The 12,132-nt window shown below is 42.7% G+C and overlaps 1 protein-coding gene across 2 annotated transcripts in view; it reads left to right on the top strand.

Moving 5' to 3' along the window:
* The window catches only part of FRMPD1 (FERM and PDZ domain containing 1), a 1,188,014-nt gene that overhangs the window by 977,144 nt on the left and 198,738 nt on the right, over nt 1-12,132 (top strand). For both annotated transcript variants that reach the window (XM_078676303.1, XM_078676304.1), the window contains exon 12: nt 315-407. In XM_078676303.1, the coding sequence (XP_078532429.1) occupies nt 315-407 (93 nt within the window). The remainder of the gene's footprint in view (nt 1-314; nt 408-12,132) is intronic.

Genomic DNA, 12,132 nt, shown 5'->3' on the forward strand with positions numbered 1-12,132 from the left:
TAATTGTGGTAAACGTGCGGGAAATCAGCGTCTTGAAATTATTTTCCTTGGATAGGTAAATCTGCAGTAATATCACCAATAACAATTGTGGTAATACGGTTCCCAGAATCGTGGTATTACTACTGCGTCTAAACGAGGGCCAAAAGTACGCGCGCCTGTGTCGATGTGCTGTTGTGCCTGCTGTAATCTTGATCCTTTGATTGCCGGCCTATCAGGTGCTATTTTGCCAGCTACAAAATTGCAATTAGAAACTCATCTAAGAATTGAGTTGATAGGACTATTAACTGCTATTTTCGTTTTCTATTTTAAAACAGCCTTTGTCCGCTGCCCAGGTTCGTCTGAGTTACCTGAAAATACTCGGAGAACTTAAAACCTATGGAGGAAAAATCTTTAATGCAACTTTGCTGGTATGTATGCCATTTTAAAGACGATCTCTTGCCTTGAAGTACATGTTTAATTTTGGTAGACCTTGTAACAGTCCTTAGGCAAAGAATACATACTCTCTGGCGTTGTTGGGACTATCCTGTCAAGAACCTCCCTGGGCCATTTTTGGGGTGAGATTGTTAATATTCAATACAAGGTGTGTGGGAATCGCACACTAGTGTTAAAGGAGTTTTCAAGGTTCACGATGTGGGTGGTGCAACTGAAGTGTACCCCCTGGGCCCGGGGTGAAGAATGCGTCTAGCGTCACTATCCTCGAGAGTGACGTCCCTTCAGTGCACTCTTGAAAATGTCTTCATGAAATTATATTAAATACAAAGTTCCATTGATTTGATTCAAGATTTATTTGATGATGTTTTAATTTGTAACAGTTCTTTAGTCTGCACATTATTACGTCATAATGTTATTTATTCGTATTGTATATTTCCGCCCAATGCATTTCGGGCGTTAGCCCTTTGTCAGGGGACTTGATCCTGTGAACAAATCCAGTATAACACATTTTTAATATATGTGTATGACTACACAAAATCTCATCGTACTTGTGCTCATGTTAGGTGTTTTAGATAAGAAAACGACGCGGTGGGAGTCAGCAGGCAAACAGTTGGTAAGTGAGACTGTGTTAGCAGTGGAGAGTCAAAGTAAATGGTGCTTAGGCGATAACGGTGCGCGCATAGAAAAGTAGATGAGTGAAAACCACGGTGACCCAAGGTTATGTGCAAACGTTCCTCATGCACGGTGAGACGGAAATAACAGTGTATCAAGTTTCTATCGGGAAAGATAAACCGTGTGACAAACGTGTAAAATTTAAGAAAAGGGTGATATAGATGAAAGTTGTCTGTGTAAACCAACCTTAAATGGCGTGGTAGTTTATGGTTCAACGAGGTTGAACCATAAACTACCACGCCATTTAATCTATATCACCCTTTTCTTAAATTTTACACGTTTGTCACCGTGCATGAGGAACGTTTGCACACAACCTTGGGTCACCGTGGTTTTCACTCATCTACTTTTCTATGCGAACCAAAATCTACCTTCCTGTAAAATTTGGTGCAATTCAGTCCAGCGGTTGTGGCTGTAGTCGTCGTGTTCAAAGCTCCTATGGTAATTAACATGAGAAATCGTAATTTTTTCAACCCCTCAATTTTCTCTGCCCCTGATTAACGGATCACCCAATACTTTCCATGTACAACAAGACTCACTATGACGCGTTTTGGGAAAGGTTTGTGAAGAATCATAAAAAACTGCTTCAAAGATATAGGCAAGTCAAAAACGCTTTTCATATGGAAGCATGGTTCTAACTATAACTACCTACTGGCAACTGCCAGTAGGTAAGTAATATATATATATATATATATTGAGAATTGAAACCTTCGCTTTCCTCTTCCTCCACAGCGAGAATTCCCGGCACCACAACAGATGTCAATTTTCAAAAAAGTATTTATTGGCACACCAAAGTGCAAAACAAAGTTTAAAAGGACCGTCTACCCGTTTCGGCTTACCAGCCTTCTACTGGACCACAGAGTCCCACCGTCTAGAGCGTCTCTTAAAGTGCACAAGTGCTAGATCCCTCGTCACTTCTTACTGCTTTTAAGCAGCTAGATTGTGCATCCCCAAGTACAAGCGATGGCAAATTATATCACCATTTGCAACCGCTTGTACAACAGTACACCACATCAACCAAATACATATTTTTTTTTGATATTGACAATTTTACAATATATTTTGCAATTTTTGTAGTTCATTTTTGTATGTTTTTATGTTTTTGCTTTCACACATCACTGTGAAGTACATTTGATACCCTTGAATGACAGAAAGTGCAGGTGCGAGCATAACGTGCAGTCAAGTCAAATTTAAAACCATTGTAAACATAATCAATGTGCAAATTACAATCAATAAAAAATCCCACGATAGATCAGAATTAAGATCAATGACAAAATATAATGGTTGATATTTGAAAATATCTAGAAGAGTATAAAGTGAAAAGAGATGCTGTAATAAAGTGGCTAATGCATAAGCACATAATGTATTTACAATCTATAATATATCATGCCTATGCTGTATACCAATAAAGATTTCCGTGGTTTCCCCAATGTGGCCACGTGACTTGGGGGCAGTGTTCTCCCTCCTATGAGGGTCAAGCGGAACACATAAAGGCGGGGCCTGAGGTCAATTCAGCTAAACAGTCGGCGTCAGAAGAAGGCTACAAGGCTGAAATGCATCATGCCTATGCTGTATACCAATAATGGTTTGCGTGGTTTCCCCAATGTGGCCTCTTACCTTTTCTTTGTGGAGAGGAAGTTTGCTCATGGACATTGTACGCGCTCGACAGCGGCGTGAAAGAGGCCCCGCTCTACCAAGCGGCAGGAGTTTTGTTGGCACCAGCTATTCCGGCTTGTTTTTGTGTTGCCGAGGGATCGGATTTACTCCTGCCCACCTCCGCTATGGACAACGCTATGGATGCTGCCAGAAATGGCCCGCGACTACACGAGGAGCCAGGTGCACTGCCACTGTGTCTCACGTCCTGCTGGATTCATATGTTGGGGGTTGGAGCGTCAAGGTGACCCAAGGGAACCTGTGGACATTATTCCTGCCTGAATTACCAGTCCAGAAACAACGCGCCTTTTTCCCTGCAGCCTTCCCCTCGCAAACCAGTCACCAGGAACACTGCTTTCTGGGACATGTAGTTGTTTGGTGACAACAGTGGCAGTGCGGTCACGTGACTTGGGGGAGCTGTTCTCCCTCCTACGAGGGTCAAGCAGGACACATAAACGCGGGGCCTGAGGTCAATTCAGCTAAACAGCGGCGTCAGAAGAAGGCTACAAGGCCGAAATGCATCATGCCTTTGCTGTATACCAATAAAGGTTTCCGTGGTTTCCCCAATGTGGCCTCTTACCTTTTCTTCGTGGAGGGGATTTTTGCTCATGGACATTGCACGCGCTTGCCAGCGGCATGAAAGAGGCCCTGCTCTAACAAGCAGCAGGAGTTTTGCTGGCACCAGCTGTTCCAGCTTGCTTTTGTGTTGCCGAGGGATCGGATTTACTCCTGCCCACCTCCGCTATGGACAACGCTATAGATGCTGCCAGAAATGTCCCGTGACTACACGAGGAGCCAGGTGCACTGCCACTGTGACTCACTTCCTGCTGGATTCATATGTCGGGGTTGGAGCGTCAAGGGGACCCAAGGGAACCTGTGGATATTTTTCCTGCCTGAATTACAAGTGCAGAAACAACGCGCCTTTTTCCCTGCAGCCTTCCCCTCGCAAACCAGTCACCAGGAACACTGCTTTCTGGGACATGTAGTTGTTTAGTGACCGCAGTGTCACTGCGGTCACGTGATGTGGGGGCGGTGGTCTCCCTCCTATGAGGGTCAAGCAGGACACTTAAAGGCGGGGTCTGAGGTCAATTCAGCTAATCAGCGGCGTCAGAAGAAGGCTACAAGGCCGAAATGCATCATGCCTATGCTGTATACCAATAAAGGTTTCCGTGGTTTCCCGCAATGTGGCCTCTTACCTTTTCTTCGGGAGAGGATTTTTGCTCTTTTGCACTGAAACAGATATTTACATATTTAAACATTACTCGCTAATACATGTATTCACTAAGATACACTTAATAAGTCAGTTGTACAATGAAATTTACAAAAAAAAACATACATTTAGACACTTATTTTCCTATTTATTCTTCGATCGACCTTTAGATATACATATATAAAAATATTTCTTTTTCAGAAAGACACACATTCAGTGGATGATGTCATCAGTGATGTCATCAGTGATGTCATTTGAGATGTCATCAGTGATGTCATCAGTGATGTCACTGACCATGTGATGAGTGATGTAATATGTGACGTCATCAGCAGTGCATTGCGGGCGCACGAGTTATAGTTAGCTGAACTAACTATAACGGGGGAATTTCAATGGTTTTGTATGAGAGAAATGTTCAGCTAACTATAACATGGGTGAAAACTATGTTTTTTTCAGTGAATTTCTAAGGTTTTTTAAATGCTAATTTCTAACTATAACGTGGCTGAAACCTATAGTTTTTTCAGTGAATTTCTAAGGTTTTTTAAATGCTAATTCTTAACTATAACGTTCCTGAAACCTATGGTTTTTTCAGTGAATATATATATGCACTGGAAAACTAAACACCCACTTCCTTTGAAAAGAAATTTTTCACCTTACTCATCTTCCACTCAATGAACACAACAACCACAAATACACACACCTACTTGCTACCATTCTTGCCTAAGCTTATGAATTATTCTTCTTTAATTCAAATTCAAAGTGCAGGCCCTTTATTCAGCCTTCTTGGTAACTACTACCCGTGAATAGCAGTGGGTAATTTGCACACTTCTGTCCTTTCTTGCGTCTTTTCTACCACACACTGCGACAGGTTTACAAGCCCCTTGCACCACTTTTGCATAATTTTTCCCACGACCTTGTAAATCTGCCCAATTGTGTGTACTTTATGCACTAGCTTTCTTCCTTAGTTGTTGTACTAGTTTCTCCTGCTCCCACTGCGGAATCCAACACCCTATCTGTGTAATGACCTGGAAATCCAAAGATCAACTTCACTGACAATGCAGTGGGTGGTTTGCGTCTCTCCAACCTTTCTTATCTTTCACGTTTTTCATCTTCCACTCAATCTACACATCATCCACACATACACACATCTAATTGCTGCATTCCTTAGCTGTGATTATCAACTATTCTTCTATTTTATATTCATATTCAAAGTGCAAGCCCTTTATCGAGCCTTTTTGTAGTAACTACTGTTCCAGGAATTCTGCTCATACACAGAACTGTGCATAAAGACTTAGGACCTCAGTGAATTACGGTGGTCCAAAACCCACCTTACTACACAAACCCCCTACCAAAGGAGAAATCAATGACTCATTAGCACTTCGCCCTAGACCAAAAACACCAATGACTAGTCAACCCAGAACATGCGACTTAGATTACGTGAAGTAAAGTGGATAACAAAAACACTCTTGTGAATATAGTCTTACACCAGTCCAAAACAAGATGTAAATAAAGACACGTGCAACTTTGAAATGTTTATTTCTAACGCCATAATCTCATACATAGTACCTTAGAAAATACAACCAAACACATTATCAGAAACAAGGTTGTCAGCATTGTTACTATTCTATGAAATACAAACGGAAAAAGCAATCTACAATGCTAAAGGTAAACACATTTAAAATATACCTACATTTCACCCTCCCTACCTAGCAGATTAGTTTATAACTACAGAAAGTCTCATAGGATTACATGGGCAGACCCATACCTCTGGTACTCAGCAGTAGTGCATCGCATTCAGTGCTCCACAAACTGTCAAGATACGAATGTTCTCTTACTTTGTGTAACTTTGCCTCCACAATGGATTATGAAACGCGCAAGTATCAGAGATGGCCACAGGTCCATATGTATTATGGCTCGAACGTGCAAGGATCATTCTGAATAACAGACACAGTATTCAAGATAACCTTGATGTTCCATGCTCTCACTATACACACAAAACTAGCGAGGCAGTTTACAAATCTTGCATACCAAATTATTCTCATATAAAGCAAAATACTCAGCCTTCTCTAAACAATATCACAAGTATGTGTTGTGTGCAAAGCAGAGCAGGAAAGCAAAAATAGCGTATAAGCTTCTAATAAACCCATTCTAACTTAACAGGGTGTGAGTGCAATGCTCAGCCCCACCGCACCCTTTCTTGATCAAAGCACGTGATATAAACGTGGGCGAATTAGAAACGCAGAGTCCAAGCCTAAAAAGCAGAGTCAAGTTTACATTTCCAAAAAAAAGTTATTCGCTCTTTGATAGAAAGAAGTAAATAAATAATAAAGAATACGTAGAAAAATCAAAGAGTCTTAATCCAACAGCGTGTAAGCACAGTATGTAGCAACAGCCTCCAATAGGAAGTCATTGTTCTCATCTGAAAACATTTCAGCCATCCAATTCAATAGTGAGAATGAACATACATGTTCCTCAACGACCGGAGCCTCTATCACCATCAGAGGAAAACTCTGGTCATCTTCAATGTAACTGCGTGCCAAGAACTCAAGCGCCTCTGCAAAAACATTCCAACGTCCCATTATTCCATGTGTCGCTGCTAAGGCCATAATCCCGCCACCAGAGCAGAGCACGTCATGAACCAGTAAGGGGCTCATAAGCTGGTCATAATTCGCGTTGGGAGACACCGTACTGCAGAGACACAAATCCAGGGCCCAGTCGAAATCACAGCTCAGGCAATGGAAGACAGGTTGAACGCATGTGAAAAAGGAGAATCGAAACGATAATCCATAAACTGCAGTCAACGTTGCAAGAGGCAGCGCTCCATAGTAACTAATCATACGGTTGCGAAGCAGCAACAGCCGGGACATATTATCCTCTGCTGCAGGATGTGCATCCATATTTATGTAAACAAATTAATAAAAGCACACCGGCAACTAATGCGAGTATTAAGCCCAAACCACCAAAGATGCTGGAAAAAATCGAATGAAAAAATCCCGAAAAGACACCAAATGTACTTTCTACAGAAGTCACAAGGCCACTGCTTCTAACTTTAAAAAAGTAAGGTAACCCCGTAGTCAAGGACACATTTAAGATACTCTATATTAACTCTCCAAAATTCAAGAGCACGTCTGTATTTAATAAATTATGCACTTCTGTGCGGGTGTTTGCTACATGAAGGACAAATGTTTCTGTACTAAATATAAGAACGACCTCTTTTTGAGACAATAGCGCTCTTATACGACTCATTTGGTTGACTCTGCTTTCAAGGTCGTAATTGACAGCCAGATGGAAACATCCAGCTTCCTATGCAGAGGAGTTAACACAACTTTTTTTTAATCAAACCACATGCTCAGTTACCGTAATCTTGTAAGCGATGCCTGCTAACATTGCACAACAATCTCCATTATTTCAAAGTAAATAACTTCCGTTTCCAGTAAAGTGAACGTTGTTATGATAGCAGGTGTCGGACTACCTTTCAAAACTCAGTCCAAATTAGGCGTATCTTGTATACAAGAGCCATGCAATTGTATGTGTCTACAAATTAAGTAGTGATCTGGTACTATTGTGCAATCCTCCCATTCACAGACTTTTTCCCCTCCCTCAGACACCTATATGTAAATGGTAATAACCAAGCTTCATGCAGATAACCGCTCCCTAAACATCCATATCTGCCTATAGCATAGTATTTCATGCAAACCTCAAACCTAACCAGGTTAAAAAATAACGTTATGATACTGTGGATAAGCCACACAGCTGAATTGGATCTCCAATGAGTCAGCACTTCTAACCATTCTCATAGCGCGCCCTGTGCTCTGATTTGACAGTGAGTGAGTGATCACACCATAGTTTGTACTGCTAATCATTCTCAGCATACGCTACGAATACGCTTTGATGTTACACGTCGCATCAAAGCTTCCGTGTGACGTCGTGTATGGCGCTCGGTACAAAAAAGACGCAAATGTTTTTAATTGTTTAAAAACATATATTCATGTATTTAATGAACATACTAACAGAAGACTTAATCTAGGATAATTATGGAATAATTTTTTTTAAGTTTTAAAAATCCTATATTACTTCTATATTGTATGAGTGCAGCTGCGTGCCCCTCCGGCTGGTACCCTAGACTCCACCACGCCCAGTCCCGGTTCATAAGCACGCGTGATCGTCACCACAAAACCGTTAGCATGCATATCGCTTTTCCACACATGCTTTTACAACTAGTATGCATTTAGCACACATGATAAATGCATAATCTTAATAATGTTTTTTTGTTGACCAACACATGTTGTAATGCCTATGCCTTACGTCCTTCAAATTAGTTTCTAGCTATACGTGTGACCAAGTCTGATAAGATTGGAGACCAAGGACAAACACCGTGGTATCTGTGGCACGAAATCTCATCGATCACAGAGAAAATATGCACAGGGTAAAATGAAAGTAACAGGTATAATAAAAAAGAACGGAGAAAAACTACTAAAATGGCGGTTGGACAGAGTATGTAATCAACGTTTGGCGCCTCAACACTACATTTCACATAAATATACATACAATATGTTTATTAATATATTACAAAAGTATAGCACCGGATGACACACATGACCCGGGAAAAGAAAGCGGCAAATTTAATTCCTAAAATCAGGAGAGGTTTGCTTGGCGAATTTGAAGAAAAAGAAAACAAAGTGCACTTGCAAACAAGGCTGCGCATGCGTAGAGAGTACAACTGATGCAGGGGAAAAAAACGGAAAGTTTTACATACTGTCATAGAAATATACCTCTAAAAATTGCCCCCGTAATTTGCCCCCCCCCCCCCGGGACCTAATAAACAAAATTGACTTCCAGTTTTTTTTCACCTTTTCCACCGCGTACAAGTACTGCACGAGTACCCCGCCATTTTTTATTTTATTTAAAATAAAAATTGAGCCTAAAGATCCATGTACCATCCCCCTGACCAAGACTATAGGGTCAGAATGTTTCTACCCTGCCCCCTTTCCTTATTTCTCAAATGTGTTTTACTGTTTTCGTGTGACTCGGCTCTCGCGACAAACAAGATGGCTGCCAACATTTCCTGTTTTGGAGTATTGACAACCAATCAGCATGCAGCTCTTGCTCGTAATTGTACGTATTTCCATACGCGTACGCCGCGATTTTCCTTTAAAAAAATAAGAATTAAAAACAGAGCCTAAACATCCATGTACGACCGCCTGAGCAAGCCTAGAGGGTCAGAATGTTGGTAGCCTACCCCCTTCCCTTATTGTTCAACTTTGCTTTACTGTTTTCTTGTGACTCGGTTCTAGCGAGGCACAAGATGGCCGCCAACACTTCCTGGTTTTGAGTGTTGACAGACAGTTCACAGCCAATCAGCATGCAGCTCGTGCTCGTAATTGAACAGATTTCCGTACACGTGCTGAACTCCGTCTCTAGATATTGCTATGATTTTACTTGCAATTTTCTCAGAAACTACTGAACGGATTTACACCATTTAACAAAAAGCACAATCTGCGAACAGAACTCTACCTCTCTGCCACATTTCGTGTAATTCCATTCAGCCGTTCGGGCTGTAGCCCTGGCTAAAGGTCCCTATGAAAAATTGCATGGGGAAAACACGTTTTGGGACCCCCTGTTTTCTCGGCCCCCACTTAACGAATCACCCCCAAACTTTCAGGGAAGGAGCGGAACCAAGCAGGCCATTTTCTTGGAGAAATTCACGAAGATTCGTCCACAGGCACCAAAGTTATTCCAAATAGAATGTTGTGGATTTTCTATGGAAACTAGGTCCTACCTATAACTACCTACTGGCGACAGCCAGTAGGTAATATATATATATATATATATTTCCCCAAAGTTGTCCTGCTGACAAAGACGCACTCACGGCAATTCCGATTCCATGAATCTTTATTGTGAGGGATCGGCGAGATTGTATTCTCGATAAGTTGCACCAACGCATTTCAGAGCCCCCAACTCCTTCTTTATGGGTGGCAGCTACTTGGCAGGCAAACCACACTATATATATATATATATATATATATATATATTCATCATCAGATTGCCTGAGCATTAGGAAAGCACACAACTGTGTTCTGCCATCCGGCTTTCCACTTGTGTGCCTGCTCCCAAACTCCACTTTCAGTAAGATGCCGACGCGTTTCGAGGTGCAATACCTCTTCTTCCAGGGCTGCAAACAAATCACTCGAGAAACGTAAACTTGTTTTTCGGCTCTTTTTATTTCAAGCTCGAACTCGAACTTACTGAAAGAAAAAAACAATTTTAAACGTAAAACGGACTTCAAGTCCCAGCAAACATGCGGTGGCATTACAACCAACAACTGACCACTGGGGGGCTTGAAATAAAAAGAGCCGAAAAACAAGTTTACGTTTCTCGAGTGATTTGTTTGCAGCCCTGGAAGAAGAGGTATTGCACCTCGAAACGTGTCGGCATCTTACTGAAAGTGGAGTTTGGGAGCAGGCACACAAGCGGAAAGCCGGATGGCAGAACACAGTTGTGTGCTTTCCTAATGCTCAGGCAATTTGATGATGAATATATATATATATATATATATATATATATCCAAATCTCACAGTTTCCCACAAAGGATAGCCACAATCAGGTAGGTAATCTTACGTATTTATTCCACAGGAGCTACAGCATAGTAGAGTGAATGCTCGCCAAAATGTAATCGCCTGACGCGTTTCATGCCGCAAGGCATTTCATCAGAGGCAAAGTCTTCCATCAGCGTGCAAGCAATGGCAGTCCATTTATCTTTCCAACCACCCGCCCCAGTGGGCGTCGGCTCGCGCTGAGCCTAGTGGAACTTGTAGTGCCTTATGTTTGCTGCAGTGAGCTGCTCCACGCTGACAAATCTTAAAACATATCAAACCCAAGTGGGTCAGCAAAGCGTCCTTCTCTGACATTGCTGCACATTATGATGCCTGTGAAAAACGACCTCCTGTCCATAAAGTCGGCAGCCGCTTGACTCCAACTCGGTCCGCTGCACATCGCGGCAGGGCTTCTCCCACGGCCGGGACCAGCCGTTTTTAAATCCAAATCTCACAGTTTCCCACAAAGGATAGCCACAATCAGGTAGGTAATCTTACGTATTTATTCCACAGGAGCTACAGCATAGTAGAGTGAATGCTCGCCAAAATTTCATCGCCTGACGCGTTTCATGCCGCAAGGCATTTCATCAGAGGCAAAGTCTTCCATCAGCGTGCAAGCAATGGCAGTCCATTTATCTTTCCAACCACCCGCCCCAGTGGGCGTCGGCTCGCGCTGAGCCTAGTGGAACTTGTAGTGCCTTATGTTTGCTGCAGTGAGCTGCTCCACGCTGCCAAATCTTAAAACATATCAAACCCAAGTGGGTCAGCAAAGCGTCCTTCTCTGACATTGCTGCACATTATGATGCCTGTGAAAAACGACCTCCTGTCCATAAAGTCGGCAGCCGCTTGACTCCAACTCGGTCCGCTGCACATCGCGGCATGGCTTCTCCCACGGCCGGGACCAGCCGTTTTTAAATCCAAATCTCACAGTTTCCCACAAAGGATAGCCACAATCAGGTAGGTCAGAGAAGGACGCTTTGCTGACCCACTTGGGTTTGATATGTTTTAAGATTTGTCAGCGTGGAGCAGCTCACTGCAGCAAACATAAGGCACTACAAGTTCCACTAGGCTCAGCGCGAGCCGACGCCCACTGGGGCGGGTGGTTGGAAAGATAAATGGACTGCCATTGCTTGCACGCTGATGGAAGACTTTGCCTCTGATGAAATGCCTTGCGGCATGAAACGCGTCAGGCGATGAAATTTTGGCGAGCATTCACTCTACTATGCTGTAGCTCCTGTGGAATAAATACGTAAGATTACCTACCTGATTGTGGCTATCCTTTGTGGGAAACTGTGAGATTTGGATTTAAAAACGGCTGGTCCCGGCCGTGGGAGAAGCCCTGCCGCGATGTGCAGCGGACCGAGTTGGAGTCAAGCGGCTGCTGACTTTATGGACAGGAGGTCGTTTTTCACAGGCATCATAATGTGCAGCAATGTCAGAGAAGGACGCTTTGCTGACCCACTTGGGTTTGATATGTTTTAAGATTTGTCAGCGTGGAGCAGCTCACTGCAGCAAACATAAGGCACTACAAGTTCCACTAGGCTCAGCGCGAGCCGACGCCCACTGGGGCGGGTGGTT

The sequence above is a fragment of the Lissotriton helveticus genome, chromosome 2_1 (genome assembly GCF_964261635.1).
Source record: "Lissotriton helveticus chromosome 2_1, aLisHel1.1, whole genome shotgun sequence".
Taxonomy (NCBI): Eukaryota; Metazoa; Chordata; class Amphibia; order Caudata; family Salamandridae; genus Lissotriton; species Lissotriton helveticus.